This window comes from Phaethon lepturus, unplaced genomic scaffold (assembly GCF_000687285.1).
Source record: "Phaethon lepturus isolate BGI_N335 unplaced genomic scaffold, ASM68728v1 scaffold21111, whole genome shotgun sequence".
NCBI lineage: Eukaryota > Metazoa > Chordata > Aves > Phaethontiformes > Phaethontidae > Phaethon > Phaethon lepturus.
In genome coordinates, this window is record NW_010520155.1 from 5,177 (window position 1) to 22,697 (window position 17,521).

The window sequence follows — 17,521 nt, forward strand, 5'->3', positions numbered from 1 at the left end:
CTTTGAGCAACACTTGACATGAACTCGGACTCCGATCCCACTGAGCAGCAGCCTGGAGGAACAACTTGAACTGGGCGCCTTGGGACGCTTAACACCAGCTCAGATGATACAGGGGCATTTGAGGATGAAGAACGCACAGTTTTGCTCTTCTGTTGAAAAGCTGCAGTCAAAACACTTCCCAGGCTCCCGCAGCAGCCAAGAGACCCAATGCCTTTTCAAACAAGGACAGTGAATAAAGGTTTGTTGAGAGAAGATGGCAAAAAAAAAAAGCCAATTGTGCCCACACTCTCTAAACCTCTGATCCACCAGTGAATTGTTCGGAAAAACTGCTGGTACTTCAATTTTTTAACAGTACATAAATAAAAAAGAGTAAACTCAACCGGTCGTTGCACGTGAGAAGCAAGTAAATGTTGACGTGCACAAATTAGAAAATAATAGACAACGCTTTCCTGCATTGAGACTTGGCTACGGTATGAACTGATGGGAGGGCTTGGGTTTTTCTAGCAAAAAAATCAGTGATGATTTTCCTGCACTTTGCTCCTCTTCTGTGAATTGGGGAGCGAGCGGCTCGGGGGGTGCATCCACAGAACCCCCTCCTTGCTGTCAGGGCTCCTCTCTGGCTACAGCCCCAAGTCCCTCTTCGCTGAGCGCAAACCCCTGAGAAGCAAGGGACAAAGCCTTCAGCGGGACTTGTGTGTTGGTTTCTTCTGCTGCTCCTGGAGTTTTCCTGTTTGTATTAGCTGCAGAGCCTCCCTGTTGCCAACGCGGTATTCTTAACTGCAGAGCATCAGTGGTCTCCCTTTTCAACATGAAGAATAAATCAGAGCTCAAAACAGGCTGTTCCTGTGGTTTTTGTCTTTCTAGGGACTTTTTCTACCTCTGAGCAAAGGGAAAACTCAGACTGGGTTTTATCTACTGCAGAGAGAACTAGGGACTAAAGGCAACCTGTGTTTCTCTTCCTTCCATCGTCCCCCCCCGTTGTGTCTCCCCTCCTACGCAGCTCAGAGTCTCAGACACACTTTGGCAAAACGAGACTGTCACGTTCAACAACTGAATATCATCTGAAGCCGGAGAAAGGCTGCATGCTCAGATATAGCCCCATCGAGAAGGTTCGTGAGGTTCTTGGAAGAACAACCTCACCCCAGCGTGAGAGGTATTAAACCAACCACGTTTGTGCATCAATCCCTGGCAGGTGGAACATAGCAGAAGGGTCCCCCAGGAGCACAAGCGATTATGGGCTCTTCTCCTGGAGGCCCACCTTCTTTCACAGTATCGTGACGGTTGGAGAAGATCTTTAAGATCATCAAGTCCAACCATCAACCCAACCCCACCATGCCCACTAAACCATGTCCTCAAGTGCCACATCCACACGTTTTTTGAACACTTCCAGAGATAGCGACTCCACCACCTCCCAGGGCAGCCCGTGCCAATGCTTGACCCCTCTCTCAGTAAAGAGATTTTTCCTAATATCCAGTCTAAACCTCCCCTGGCCAATGTGAGGTCATTTCCTCTCATTCTGTCACTAGTTACTTGGGAGAAGAGACCAACACCCACCTCATCGCAACACCCTTTCAGGTAGTTGCAGAGAGCGATGAGGGCTCCCCTCAGCCTCCTCTTCTCCAGACTGAACACCCCCAGCTCCCTCAGCCGCTCCTCGTAAGGCTTGTGCTCCAGACCCCTCCCCAGCTTCGTTGCCCTTCTCTGGACCCTTTTATCACCCCTCTCCTTCCCTGGGGTACGCTGTGGAGCCTGGCAGCAGAAAGCCTCCCAAGGAAAGAGGGGCAGCAGCGAAGACCAGCTGCAAACCATGAATGAGGCCGTGCACGGCCACGTTGCCAAGCAAATGGGGCAACGGCAGCAGAAGGCCCCCTGGGGAGGCTGTCTCCGCTGGTCCCTTTGCTGCTGGAGACAGAACCCGAGGGTAGGGATCGCCTCCCCTTGCAGGGCAGGTGCTGATGATCGGAAAACACAGCACATGGTCGTGTCTTACTGCAACAACGCGACTCAGTGCAAGAACGGGTCCATCACTGCTTAGTGGGCAGCAGTTTCACCGTTTGTCAAATGAAGGATGTGTTTTCCAACTTGGTGAAATGCAAGGGGCTTCTTTTAAAAAAATTATTAATTTTTTGGAGGGGGTGAGCATTAAGAAACTGTACTGCCAGTTTCAGTGGCAAAAACATGTTTTCCTACTTGCTAATAAATGCTCAAGGGATACAAAGGTAAGAGAAAAGACTTTCGGACACAATAAAGTGATTATGTGCACTAGACTTGGAATCGGGTAACACTTCCCCCTCCTCCTCCTACTTGAAAGGCTGCACCTCGTACAGATGCAGAGCAGACCGCTTTTGCTCTGCTACTCAGTGACAGGACAGCGATGCTCAGCGGTGGATCCCGGAGGTGGATCCCTTCCCATTCTCTACTTCCATTTGCTATTATTTCTTTTTAACATCGTGCATCGTGCATTTCTTTGCAGGACTGCTGCCGAGCTGAGTTTCTGAAGAGGTTAACTGTATTTGTACAGGGTAGAGGGAAGTTTGGCACTCCACCAGTTACCGAACCGTACGCTAGCCTGTAATTTATCATAAGGAAGTGTGGCGCTCCAGATAGGTGCCACCCTTTTCTACATTTGGTTTAATTACACCTGTGTAAATTAATAATTCGGCCATTGTCACTACGAGCTTAATTATTGCCAGGACATTCAACGTGGCTGCACTGAATCTCCCTAAAGACAAGCTCCTATGTTTTCTTCCTCTTCAAAAAGCCAAAGGAATACTAAAGCGCACTGCTAGAGCCTGATTCTGCTCCGTTCAAACACAAAGGACCTACAGCAGTGTTAATACAGAACCCCTTTCCTTTAGACTCCACCTTCAACTGAGCCATCCTTGGAAGTCCCTACTTTTGAGTTCACCACTGGTCCAGCCTTGTCTCTGGATATGCAATATGGTTCTCAGGATCTGAACTTCCACCACTAGGAAATTCGTCTTCCTAAAGAACTCGCTTTTTTCTCCTGTGTCGCACCTCCCGATTTACTCACTTTCTTATGAACCTTAGCATTTTCTTTTCACCAGAGAGGCACAAGTCCAGGGATTCTAAGAGTCACGCAGAGGATACAGCGCTATGCTCTGATGACATGGAAAGTCTGAATCAGACTTAGTCAACTTAATTGGCCTGAAACGGTGCAGCCAAGACACAGACAGAGAAAGTAGATCAGAGGAACTTCTCTGTATAGAAGGAGCGAGGACCTTCTCTGTCGCCTGGCCATCTTTCAAACACCATTTAAGGTAACTGCTTGTACAATTTTTCAAAGGACAGCCGTCCAACAGCAGAGAAAGCCAGCCAACTTTCAGTGGAAGCACAGGATATCTCCATGGATTGCACCCGGAATTCAAGCTTTGTCGGTGGCCAACCACACCTCTGACTGTGGATAGCGAAAGGCAAATGACACGCTCGCTGCTTCGGAAAGCTCTTGCTAACCTGCATGTTTTCCGTAGCGTCACCAAGCAACCCTCCAAAAGTGATGGCGTTGGTCACTGTGGCCAGGTAGATGAAAAGAACGGCTGAAAGGGCTTGAATATTTAAAGCGTCATAGAAGTCGCTGGCGAAGAACGGTGCTTTCCTCTTTATGTCTTTGATTAAGCCACCGCAGAATCTGAAAAGACAAGCAAGAGAAGACTCGTGCAAAATGCGTTACAGTGAAAGTCACCAGGATAAGTAATCCGAAACGTTGCCAGAAATGAAGTATTATCTGAAAGAAGTGAGATCATCATACTACATAATAGTCTTATCGCAGCTGGGATGGTCCAGGGATGCCACTGAGGTAACGTTGTAAAGAAAGATAATATCCTGAACACATAATGCAGCTGGAAAGAAGCAAATTTCAGGAACACAAGCCCTACCTCTGCTGAAACAGACCGCTAAAGTTCGCAGTTCAGGAAGCTTGTCTGTTGTTTTTTTCCCGAACTACATCGGTTGATGTAATAAAATACATTAACTCTAGTCTAAATCCCTGCCTAAATTTCTCCACGTGGCAGACACGATGGTTGGGTGAGCCAAACAATCGGCTAAATGGAAAAACGCTTCAAACTGTTAACCAGAAAAAGAACTGGAAGTTAAAACACAAGTGAAATAATCTTGGAGAACAAGAGAGCTCCACTTGCAGACATGTTCTCTTTGCACAATCACAGACAAGACAGTCTTTAATTTCACGTGGCTCTGACACTGCCAGCGTGAAAAACGCTTCTGTTTTGCCTCTTGTTCCCACCAACGCCGGGACTGTTCAGACACTCTACGCAGAGAGGTACACGGCAAAGAGTTACACGTTACTTTCTGCCCCAGAATCGGGACGTATCGACCCCCTTGCACACACCAGTGCATTGTTTCAGACTTTGAGATTTTTCTCCTAGAATTTAGATACTCTACGAGAACTTAAAAAAAACACATAGGGTGGGAGGGAGGGCACAATGCCACCACAAAAACCTGTGTATCGACCCTGAAACGCTGAGCGCCCTGTTTTACGGCCACCTGAACTGCATTCCCATGGATTGTAGGAGTAGCGGACTTCGACGTGGCATACAAAGGGAGTAACAAAGCAGAGAGTAAGGCCTCGGGCTGCATTACCTTCTGCGTTTCCACCCCGTAACAGCCTTCCTCTGTGCAATTCAACTACAACAGGAATGTCTCGAAAAGGGAACGTCTCTGCTTTTGGCTAAAGCACTGCCAGCGATCCAAACAGAAACCGTAGCTGTCCCTGCCACGTTTACGTCCCTTACGCTTCGTCTCACCTCACAGACTTGCAATAGCCAACACCCACCCGGGCCTTCTTTCATTTTTGAGTGCCTCATTTAAGACGTTTTGTAATTCGCCGAGGCTGGATGTTCAGAACCCTTCAGACAGTCTCAAGCCGGGCGCTAAAAAACCCAGGACACTTTTTGGGGTCACAGCTCAACCTATACGAACAGTATGTCAGGATGGAGGGCACAAGGGGCGAAACGCTTCTGCAAGGGAAAGGTTGCCACCGTGCTCGGATCACAGCGGGTGCGTCACCCCGAGCGGCGCGTTACCGACCTGCCAGTGCGTTGCAGCTCTTCACAGTCCCCGTGGCCCCCGCCGCCGTGTCCTCCGTCGTGAGGCGTGTCTCCATTCATCTGCAGATTTTCTCCACCAGAGTACATGTTTTTCCTAGGCAAGAAGGCAAGCCAAACTGAGGCTCGCTGCGCTGCCTGACGGCTCCGCAAAACAGAATCCGCACACAGTTCCTCCAAACGAGCGTGACCCAGCCTTTCCCGAAGCCGTGCAGTACAAAGCAGACTAGAAGGCTGACCTGCTGGCAGCCAGAGCCGAACGCAGCATGTTAGAAAGACCAAGCAGAACCCCAAGAGTCTGGATAACCACTCTGTACGTTTGTATATGCCAACAACATCACCTTCAAGGGTACAGAACTGCAAGAATGCCCTCCCTCCAGCTATTAAGAAAGACCCGACAATATCTCTTAGTACTTTCTAAATACCGAGAGATGCAGGTCACTGTGCAGTTGCTCAGCGAACCTGGTGTAGGCAAAGCACCGGCTCTTCCCGTCCCCTTTTCAGAACTGATGCATGCTGCCCTGCACCACAGAGCTAAACCGGCCCATCTCCTGCTATCACCTTTTATCTGAAGAAGGAAGAGACTTGGGGGGCTCTATCCTAATGGCTGGATCCCATTCCCCAGGGGGGAGCACAATGACTTCATCCAGAAACTCATCGATGCCAGCGATCAGGTCCTGCCGGTCCTTGGCTTTATAGGCAATGTCGTGGAACACCTGCAAGGACAAGAAAGACTCCACGTTGAAGAGGTTTGCACTTTCTGCAGCCCAGCCTCCAGAGGCAGCTGCCAAGTTTTATTCTACAAAAACAGCTTATTCATTCTCAAAAACTTCTCAAGAAGTATCAGGACATTTGGCGGAAGGGTGCGTGAACCTCAGGAAAGCCCTTTCCTTCCTCTATTTAATGATAGAGATTCTTCTCTTGCAGGCATATTTCTCATTTGTAGCAAAATATAAACCTCTGACCTTTTAAAAAATGTTACTAAAGCAATTATCCATTTCTTTTATTAAAAAAAAGAGCTTTCCTATAAATAAGAAGTTTCAATTATACTTTGAGAAGACACTTTTACAAAGACACAGAAGTGTCAATCCTTGTTTCCTACCTACTTCAGTCTATCAAAAAATGGGTTAGTTATCAACCCTGTGACATAGAAACGATGACAACATTTACTCAAAAACAGTAACAAGAAGCACAAACTAGTTTTACTGAAAAGCTTAGTATTACTGATGAAGAGCAAATGAGAGAAGTGAGGAGAAAGCGTTAATGCTGAATTTTACGGAAAGCTTTTGGACTACTCGGAGCGAAGGTGGATCGGCCCACATGATAGGCTTAGTAAGGTGGTAGGTAGGAGGACTTTGGGGCTATGGAAACTAGACCATGGCTCTGAGCGGTGGAATGAGAGAAAACAGAAGAGCTGAGAGCGGGCGAGCAGTAATTAAGGGAACCGTCCGGGAGCAGAACAACATAAGGAGAAAGCAAGAAACAAACATAATGTAAATCAGCCCAAGGGACGCTGGAAGAAAGAAGCTGTAAATGAATTTAAAAGCACAGTCATCTCATGGAGATGTATGATTACCAAGTAATTGCTACCTACTCATGGATAATATATAAGCACTGCCTGAATGAAGAAGTGCTCTGGGATACACCGCAACACACAACAGTATGTCCCGGGTGTAACCATTTCTGCGGGAACTACCTGGAGCGTAGCCGCGATCCGGGAATGTGACACAAGGCGCGCACCGTGACGAGATGAACTCAAACATTAATTCATAATCTATTTGAAAGAGCGATTGCTAGCAGGAAAGTACACGCGACGGACAAAGACTTCCTATAGCCACGCTTTCATAAAAACATCAAGTCAGATAAAATAATTATGTGAACAGATGGAATTAAGAGGTGACATTTGGATATTTCAGCTTTATGTGTATGCCATTCCCGTCGACCACGCTGGAGGAAGGGACATGGTTATTAGCTAGTGAATTGAAACCCGGGAGAACCTGTTTCACACAGAGGGTGTCAAGACGCCTACCTCATCCGACATCAGCGTGGCGATGGCTCGGCCGATCTCATGATAGGACTTTGCTTTGCCCTTCGGTCCCAGCAGAATGAAGAGAAATCTGACAAAACAAACAGGTTGTTCCCATTCAGGATAGCAAAATGGATCGCTTATTACTTAGACAATACCTAGACAGAAATTCAACTTGAAGCAAGTTGTGGCCCTTGTTAGAGATCCAGAGGCTGCCAGCGGCCTCCTGCTAACTGAGGAGCAGAGGTTCCACCCTGCAGCCCATCACACTTACTCGGACAAGCAAGACACTATCCAGAGTTTTTCTCCCAAAAAGCCTTGAAAAGCGGCCTTGAGACCACGACGGCCAAATGCTATCGCAGCCCTATGCATAAGTCGCTACCATCCAGCAACCTAGACTTCAGGATGAGGTGAGGGAAGGACATTCTTCCAATGCCCAGTACCTGGAAGCGAACTATGCACGACAGATGCAGCTCCAGCGCGGGGCGGTTGAGAATCCGTGCCCTGGGCACCGCAGAAAGCCCATCCACCTCCACGGTGATTTATTTGATCCTAAGTTACTGGCTCCCTGTGGCTGTGCAATCCTTGTGTACGACATCTGCGTTAAACACTTCCTTAGCGCTATTCCGCTGCCGTTTAAGTGACAACAGCAGTGACGTAACTGCTGCTAGGACTAGTCAGGAGCGGACAGAAGATACAAGGATTGCTCACTCCGCACAGCTCCAAGGGCAGGGACGCTCCTGACGCGCGGGGTGGACCAAGCGGGGCCAGCGCAGCAGCGGGCAGTGAGGTAAGAGGGAAGATGCTATTAACTATCCACATTGCTCACCGTGAACTACATCGCTCCCGCGAGCTATCGGATAGCGCTCCGCGCGCTTATTAATGCTCTGCTGGGGCTGAGATCTCTGTTAGGGTTCAGCACCCACCTGTGAAGGGAAACCAGTAATCTAAAATAGGCCTTTAGCTATAAATAACTAACTTGTACGCCCTGAATTCCCGCTCCGAGTAGACAAGACATACCAGAGACCTGTAAGCCTATCTGACGGCTTCGTAGTCACAGCTTAATTCTTAAGCAGGCAACTTCAAGTGTAAACCTATTCCTATGGTAGGCACCATCAGTGAGGGTGACTACACCTACAAAGAATTAGGAGTTAATTTCTTACATGATCTCTTTGGGCAGATAAAAAAATCACTCGGATAGTGATATCTGAGTCACTGCTAACCAGTTTGAAAAACCCCATGATATGAAACCTTTGGAGCCAGGAAATTTCTGCTTTTTACCTTTCCTGACTTGGCTTCTGTCAGTGCTAATGTGCTATGAATCAGGACTTGCCTACACAACAGTATGTTCTAATGATATTCCTTAACGGGAAAGGCTATACGTGGAAAACGGATGCTTCTGCCAATAAAACCGTCAAGCAGTTGCACCAGAATAACGGGAACGCTGGTGAAAGTTGGCTGGGTTTTCCAACCTCTTAATTGACATTCATTAGAAAAAGTTTTAAGTACGGCCTCGTGGTTGGATCTTCAAAGGTACCTAGATCCTCCTGGCCTGGAGTGAAAAATTATTTTTTAAAAAAGATACCATCATTCAAATACTACTTAAGTCAGGAAAGACCTAAGCCTTATCTTAGACACTCCCAGTTCCTAAACTAAGTTTCATATGCAAGGCCGAGCTATCAATGCTGAAATGGTGAAAGCCGTTACGTCCGGTAGAAATACTCTTACTTAAATGTTGGTTTCATGCTGTAGACAGTTGCCAAGCTGGCAGCTACTTACTCACGCAGCATCGACGGCCTTGGCTGTAATAAAACAAGCTTCCTATAGATCCCCTGTTCAGATGCGTCCCTGAAAAAAGATTTGGTTCCTGGCTATGGCAAGAAAATGCATCTGTCTTCATGCTCACCTCTTTGCCTTGCCAACTGCCTTGTTAAGAAAGCCCCGATACTCCTCTTGGCCGTCTCGCACAACGGCCAACATTCGGTGGCCTGTGGGATTTCAGTGGAGACCATTGTGCCGGTCAGGCGGTGTCGATTCAAGCGTTCAGCCTGAGCGGGACTCTAACTAGTGACCTTGAGATAAAAGTCTCTCTCTCTCGCACACCAACTCAGCCTTGCAGTTAGCAACAAAAGAAGTCACATGGCAGGAGACCAACTTCTCCATTTCCTAATTTAGCAAAGACTGGAAATTACTGGGGCAATTTTCAGCAAACTCCCTATCAGCATGTGTTTCAAACAGAAACACTAATAGCTTCTCAAAACAACTTTAAAGCTTCCTGAATTAAGCCTTTTTCCAATTACAGCCGTACCTTTCAGTAATGGAAAATAAACACACTATAACCTTTGGTAAGTTGTCTCATCTAAAACCTTTCGCATTACTTCCAGTGTGAATTTGCGTTAGCTTCAACTTCCAGTCATACATTTTGATTGTCTCTCATAGCTAGATTGGAGAACCCTTGATAATTCAATTCCTTTAAAGATCCTCCCCTATCGATCCAGTCACCCATAGCCATCTGTCAATTAGGTTAAGCCATTTGAGGCTCTTTAGTCACTTCAACGGCTCTTCCGTGAACCTCCTCTGACGCATTAGTGCCTTCCTCAGGGAAATCATCCAAGAGCTGGCAGTTTTGTCAGCGCAAATGTAAAGATGAAATAACCTATGGCTACTCAGGAACTTTATGCGAGCCTGCTTTCCTGAGAAAATGAAGTTAGGAGCATTGAGGCAGGGGACAGGACTTTAGGTACGGACAGGCACGGGAAGTCTTAGGAAACATGGCTGGATGACAGCGAGAGCTGGGATTACTGCTGTGGCGGAGAGAAAGGACATGGCACATAGTTCTAGGAAACCAGGTTTCAGGGCTTCCAGCACTGATGGAATGATCCCCTACACCCAGGGATGGCCCCAGCCCTTTACCTACAGCATCCCCCAGAGAAAACTGGTACTCGGAGCACAGCTCTTCCACCTGCGCTCTCTGTCCCTCGAGGGAGAAGCTGACGTGGGGCCAAGTTAAAGCACCGATGGCCGGACCGCTCTGGGCCATGGAGACACCCTCTTTGTTGTTTGTCAACCTTTACTGTGTTAACTATACATCTTCTCAAAAGACACTTACAAAATGTGAAACATGCAACAGGGTTGAGAGGTGTGACACCTCACCAGAAGTACTTCTCCCCTTACAAGCATTGTAAGTGTTAAATATTATTTTAACCTCCTGAATCAACGTATTGTGAGGTACTAAGTCAAATGCCTTACAAGGTGTATTATATCCAAACAAGTACTTTCTATTTGGGAAAAAAAAAAAAAAAATCTATAGAGTCCTCCAAAAAAAAAAAGCATCAAGTTAGTAGGACAGGATCCATAAACACATATTAATTGGCATTACTAACGGTAACACTTCCTAATCGAGTTCTTCATGAGGCTTTCAAGTGTTCTACTTAAGGTTCACATGGAGGTGACTAAGCCATACACGCCTAGGTCATGTCCTCTGCTCTCCTCCTACCTCCTGGTACTTTCCCTGTGTTTCAGGAGTTATTATAAATCAACATTAAAGACAAACTGTTCCTCAGCCAACTCTTTCAAAAGTCTAGAATGCAAATTATCCAAACATATTAATTTTTCAAAAGGGTTCTGAAGTTGCTGCTCGGCATTCGCCTGATTTTCCAGGGGAACGAGACATATTCATACCATCTTCTGAAGTAATTACATCAGCTGGCTCTCTTCCAATGAGTAACAGAAGTACCCGAATGTTCTCGCATTTACTAAAATGTTCTTAAAAAAATGGAGTTTGCGACACTTTCCAAATTCTTCGTCCTGACTGATTCGGCTCAGAATTGCCTTCAGCATGTAGAACAAGACCTTTTAAAGGGCCAAATGTTATAAATGCAAAAAAATTAAGGCATTTTAGTGGTTTGGACTAGATTATGTTTGCATGCATTTAAAACCATTTAGTTATGAACACTTCCACCTAAGAAAGCCCTCACTTCTAGGCATGACACACTCCTCCTCTTCATGGGCCAAGATGAGAGCCAGCACAGAATTCCTCTCTGCTGCACACAACACACGAGGAGTTATCAAATGTCCATTTCTGATACTGAACATTGCTAAGGATGCCTCAACGCAGAGAATGTGAGGTTTCGCCTCTTATCGCTTAGCTCAAAGTCCCTCTGAAGCAGTAACAAAATTCAGTGCTTCTCCCAGCTTGCAGACAGGGCTGTATTAATTAGAATTTATTATTCTGTTTTACCTAAAGTGCTATTCCTCCTGCCGTTTTTACCCTTCTTAAGCTGACGATGACTACCGACTAAATACGATTCACCGTTTCATCGGATGGGCTATGCCACCAAACCCAACAAGAATAAATTCTTTCTCACAGATGATTAATTCCAATTCAAAATGGACAAACGTGCCCTGGTCAACGTACTGTACACCCAGCCAACGCGCCTAGAAGATCTAAACGTAGCACCACAGCAACACCGTGTACAAGCCCAGTAACCCGGGGTTATGGACCTAAAAACCTGCTATGAGCGACCGCAACCCTCCTGGACCTCGGCGGCAGGTGACACCGGAGACTGTGGGGCAGAATTTCAATCTAGTTTGCCCAAGGAGGCAACAAGGCTTTACGTGCTGTGCTTCTGAGAAATTTGGCTACAAATCTCCATGAAATCACATGACGAGCCCACCTGGGAGGTGGGGAGTGAATACAACACAGACAGGCTCCAAAGTCAGTGCAGCACTAATAATTTGCCACCCGTTTGGGACATCCTGCAAGAAATACATAATGTCCGTGACTATCAAGTTCCCATACGGTGTAAGGGTCATGGTGAAACCTGTGTCGGGACCAAGCCTCACCATGGTCTCTTCGCAAGCTGATCATCGGTGCAGGAGACAAGGTCGTCCCGTGTCCTGATCCCCCAAAGAGGAAGAGCAAGTAAAACAAGACTGAAGTTCAGCCTGCTCATCCATGCCTATCGCTCCAATCTGGAGCGAGCAAGAGCAGCAACTCCATCAGGGTTAAAGGCACCTACACAAAGAAAACTCAGCAAGGTCCTGGAGAAAGGGTTTTCATTTTTGAGAGGGGTGCGGGGGAAGTAGTCCTTCTGTTGTTGGCCACCATGCGAGATGCCTGCAAGGCATCCAGCATTCCCAATAGATGTACATGTTGATGGACTCAAGGGCTGAAAAAATACGCTCTTGATGTACTTTTCCAGCAGAATCTGCGGCTTGGGCCACTGATGAAAGGAGCACGACGTGAGATTGCAGCAATGAAAGGAGATGGTGAAATGTTTGGTCTGTCTTCTATTTCATACAGGTGATCCTTCGGGTTTTGGGCAACGTACCAAAACTGCAGGCTTCTCACACGGTGCCCCACGCATGGACGCAGACAAAGGTAGTCCTTTTTCTGCCAGAGTTCCGATTTCCCAGAGCAAGTCCTTCTGCTGGAAAGGCTGCTAAAGGACACTGCCCGGAAAACCATCTCAATGCTGTCATTAATGAACAAAACACAGGTTTCATCCTCACCTACAAAGAAGAAAAGATGCCTCTGCAGTTACAAGCTAAAGTTAGGAGGCAAGGGAGGAGAATCTTGTAGCAGAACTTGCCTTGTAGCAGAACTCCTGGTTCTGCTACAAGCTTCCTAAGTGACCTTTGGGCAAGTTACTTCATTTCATTTGAGACTTGCAGACACAGGCAATTTCCCAGCACTACATATTAGACTGTGCAAGTCTGTACAGCTTATCTCCAAAAAAATCTTTCCCTTGCTCATTCTTCATCTTTTTTCCCCATCAACATTAGATTAATGCAGCAGACCAGAACACATAATTGCACATTTCTTTTATGAAAATAAAAAGCTACATCTACCGCACTGTCCAGAGGAGAAGCAGCCATACCCAAGCCACGGTGCAAGCACAGTACCTAAGTGGCTTGCCAAAACGAGGAGTTCATAGCACTGTGGAACTGAATTCAACACGAGAAAGCCTAAGTCCTTCAAGTCTTTTTTCAATCTGAATGGTAAAAAGGGAACTCCACACGGCGAAAGGCTGGGATCTCTCCATAGCAATTTCAGATCCCGGATTTTTATTACTAGGGCTGTATGAAAACACTCTGCTGAGAAATTCTTCCTGGAGAGTTCATCAGATCTTGCTGGTTTCTTTTAAGCAAAAATTTGCCTTTAAGTAAAGGAAATACTTAAAATACTTAGCAAGGAAGTGTGAAGGAGAAAAATATGTAGAAAATATATGTATCCAAGGAAGAGTCATTTCTACACAGGAAATCTTATTTCTATAAAGCCTCCAAAATTCTCTAACTTACAAGAAAAATCCAAGCCAAAGAATGTGTGTGTGGAGGAAAGAAAAAAAACAATCAGCAGAAATAAGTAACCATTTAACTGGAAGTCTACATGTTGAATACTGTCTACCTTACGCACACCACAATCCTTTTTCTTTCTACAGTGCTAGGTCAACGTGAATAAACCAAAACAGGGCAGGGACCTGGGATATCATGAGCCTTTCACCCTTGCAGGGCTGGGTGTCGTATTTGCTTCTATGCCGCAAGACCGTACGACATCTTATGCGTCCAGCTGACGGACGCAGCCGATGCACTGGTTCTCGGCTAGTCTCAGGAAAGCTACCGCTGCCCTCTCCCTGCAGACCCTGCCCGGTCAGTGCTTTCAAAAGCAAAACGTCAAGACGGCTTCGTGCGTTCCTGCAAGCTGTGTGACACCGTGTTACGGCTGGGAATGCTTCCTCCCTCCTTCCAGCTCCTCGGGAGGGCTCTCCCCGTCCCTCTGCCGCTGACCCAACGAGCCCTGCGACCGTCACCTCCTTAGGGCAAGGCACTTCGCTGGCTCCCGGGAGGTGTTTGGTCTACCGTAGTTGCTAAAGAGTGTGAGATTTTTACCTAACACAGCACAGCAGCAACAGGACCCGGATTGCTGCGCGAAGGCGCCTCCGGCCGTGCGTGTCCCCGTGGGAATCGATGCCTGTGCGAACGCCGTCTCCGCTCGGCGTTACGGACCGGCATGCCCACAGCCCCGCGCTGAAACCGGGCTGTTTAACCCCGCTGCCTGCCCCACAAAACGCCAACCTGCTGCCTTCTAAAGAGACAGGCAGCTGCGGGGCAGGCTGCGGTTACTCGATAGAGCCTGGGTCCCGACACTCCTGCAGCAACCCACAGCGCCGAAACGTTAGCTTGCGTTTCTGTAGAAACCCCAGGTGGTTCCGCACTGCCTAGCCTTGATGGCGTGGTTTTGACAATTTTACCAGGAACTTGGTAATTTAACAAAGTAAAAGGAGAAGCCCCAAGAGAGAGAAGGGGGAGCGCACCGAAGGCTCCAGCATCTCGCGGAGTCTGTGGGCTGTCAAGTGCACGTCCACAACAGGAACGCCGGCCGCGCGGGACGGCCAAGACTCGGCGCTGACCAAGGAGACGCTCCATCATAGCTCGTCTGGGGCCCGACGGGATTTCCTTGATTGAATTTCACAGGATGCAGCCATTGCAAATGGCTCTTCATTACTCATGGAAGACATCTAATGAGCCTCCCTGCTTTGATTAGGGCTAGCATTTGGTTTGGAGGACAGCAAATGGATAACACTGTTTCCTGGAAGAAATGTTGGCATGGAAAGACATATTGTCTTGATTAATGCTACTGAGTAATGAGGTCGCTCAGCAATCCTAGATGTAACTTCCTGGCTCCCACTACCAAAACAAACAACACCTAATTTTACATCTGCTGAAAAGCATTCGGAGATGTGTTTAAAAAAAAAGAGAAAGTGGGATTAGACTTCGAAGCTGAAATACTCAAGCATAGAGAGCTCAGAAACGCTGAGGGATGAAGAATAAACTTTTATAAAATTAAGCCACTTTTCTCTCCCCATACTCCTACCAGAAAGACCAGTGTGCGCAAACAGTCGTTGACGTGGTTGTTGTAAGAAGCTGCTTAAAGAAACTCCGAGAAATACCAACACTGCTGCATTACTAGAAGGCAATTAAACAAATTGCACGACGAGATCATCTTCTTCTTTTGTTCTGTACATGGAAATAAGGTACAGATTATAACATATAACTTTATAACATTCATCCCATACAACGACTGGATTAGTAACGCACTGGCCGCGTGCCTTTGTCATGGTACCGTTTCTCTTCTCACAACATGCTACTCGATGTAGCCTCAAACCCTCCCGGCATTATTCCAATCACAGCTTTCACTCTGTATTGAAAGCCTCTGCAACCCTTCACATAAAATATGTATTTGCACATTAGCGACGTGAAAGGTGCAGTCTGAGCTCCATAACTACAAGCGAAACGCAGAGTAAACCCTTTCTAAGCTGATACCAAAAGCACGCCGGAGCCCAGGTGCGCAGCAGCACCGCGGAGCAAGGCGCCGCGCCGAAAGGGGATATTGCAAACCAGCTGCAGGCTGTCCACCTGCAGCCTCTCGCGTCCTTCTCGTGCCAGTGTGCCTCGTTACCTTTTAATACTAACCATTTCTGCCGTTCTTACCTCGGTGGGGTGTGTATTTATGAGGCAAAGATATACTACTGCTCAACGCTCACAAACAGCAGTTGCTCTGGACGTCTATAGCGATAATTCTTCCCTCCTACGTTACATCGTAAGCAACATGCAATCATATAACTAAGGGTAATACGGCCACGAATTTAAACAGGAATTTACCTTTCCTCTTCCCGTAGATATATACATAGGTATGTACAGACAGTGATGCATATTCAAGCAGTGAATGCAAATATTTAAGAACCTAAGATATATTCCTATTGGTGAGTCTCAGATGAATTTGCAACATGAGTCACAATAAATAAAATATTTATAGGACATTTTTCTCTGAACCATTAAGCGTGACAAAGCAACATACAGTGCGACCACCCCGAGAGAACGGTATCCCCGTGTTTACTGGACTTCTTTTTTTTGCCCAAGCAGGGCCAGAATTGCGTCCTTCATCTAATGTGAGTTTTTAAGAGGAAAAACATGTACTTCCACCACAAGACGGAAAGCAACGGAGAACGTCTTCTTTTGGCCCGGTGTTTTTATGTTAAAAGGTGGGAATGTAGTTTCCAATTCCCGTCCCCTGCCCGGGGGCTGAATTCTCTTACCGGGTAGGGACGGGGACTTCAGTCAGAGCACCCAACATGACCGCCTGCTGCAGCCGGACGAAGGCAATGAAAGGACTCTCCAGGAAGTCCACCTCCCCCACCAGCACATTGGAGGCCTCGGCATCACGGGGCAACTTCTTCATGAATTTATTCTTCAGCTGCGTCAGCGAAAGAGGAAGGAAAAGAAAAATAAGTCTTGTTAGGCATGCAAATAAACGTGCAATAAAATTTACCCAGTTTTCACCCACATTTCCTCCTTGGTCAGAATATATCTTTGGCCAACATGTATCACCCCCCCAGAGCCTATTAAGATACAGAACCGCTAAGAAGATCAGCCCCAGGAGAACAACGCCGATGTTGGTGCTTGGAGCCAAGACGATGCCGAGAAGATGATGCCTCTTGGAGCTGCTCTTTCTGTTTACAGGCCTGAACCGGTACGATTTTGGGCAGAAAAAGATGTGCAGCACCGAGGGAGATGAACGGATCTGGGCAGGGTTTCAGGAAGAAGCGCTGCACCACCTCGCTGCCTGGCCATCCGCGCGACGGGGAAGGACAGGCGGTTTGGTCGAGTGAAACTCCACAATCTGTGGTTGCTATTACAGAAACGACCAGCCTGAGGAAAACTAACCCTGAAGGGTGGACGCCAGGAGCTGGGCACCTGCATTTTGCCGGGTATGTGTCTTTTCAGGTTCCAAGGGAAAAACTAAGCTTAGCGCAAGGCTTTTAGGAGCGTGTTTCCTCTGCCTGCGGCTTCTGCCTTAATCTAAAATTTGCCTGAGGTTGTCCGAAGCCAGCACGTGAGGCGTCGCCGGGCAAACGTGGCAGGCGTGCTGGGTTTGAAACTATGCTGACGGTCTCAGTAACTGTCTAGGTGAGAGACTGGCTCGTTACTGCTCCCCACCATCACCGCCCGAGCCCTCCGCCCGCCCACAGGCTGCTGCCCCCCGAGCACAGAGCGGGGCACGGCCGAAGGGGCACAGAAGAACGTGTGCTGTCATTAGAGACCTTCCGTCCAGAAGAAACCCCCTCCTCAGTCCTTCGACGGAATGATGCTGGATGGCTACTAGACCCCTCACCTCCCAACGATGTGAAGCAAGAGGAAGCCTTGGGAAGAAGTGAAGTGAGAAGGGGCATCCATGGAGAAGAGAGAAATCGAGAGAGGGCTTCCGACAAAAATAAAAACACCGGTCCGGGGTGGAGAAGCCAAGGTGGGAGCGGGGGAAGATGAGGAAGAGGGTGGCTGTGAGCGGCACACACGGCCCCTGGGAGGGTCCCGAGCCAGGAGGGGTTGGGGGGGAGAGGGAAGCCCCTCCAGA

At 47.6% G+C, this 17,521-nt stretch overlaps 1 protein-coding gene across 1 annotated transcript in view; it reads right to left on the reverse strand.

Moving 5' to 3' along the window:
- SLC4A4 (solute carrier family 4 (sodium bicarbonate cotransporter), member 4) overlaps window positions 1-17,521 on the reverse strand; it is a 123,323-nt gene that overhangs the window by 2,334 nt on the left and 103,468 nt on the right. The window contains exons 8-12 of the mRNA XM_010297313.1: window positions 16,206-16,363; window positions 7,111-7,198; window positions 5,643-5,797; window positions 5,065-5,178; window positions 3,475-3,649 (exon numbers count right to left, since the gene is read on the reverse strand). Of these exons, the coding sequence (XP_010295615.1) occupies window positions 3,475-3,649; window positions 5,065-5,178; window positions 5,643-5,797; window positions 7,111-7,198; window positions 16,206-16,363 (690 nt within the window). The remainder of the gene's footprint in view (window positions 1-3,474; window positions 3,650-5,064; window positions 5,179-5,642; window positions 5,798-7,110; window positions 7,199-16,205; window positions 16,364-17,521) is intronic.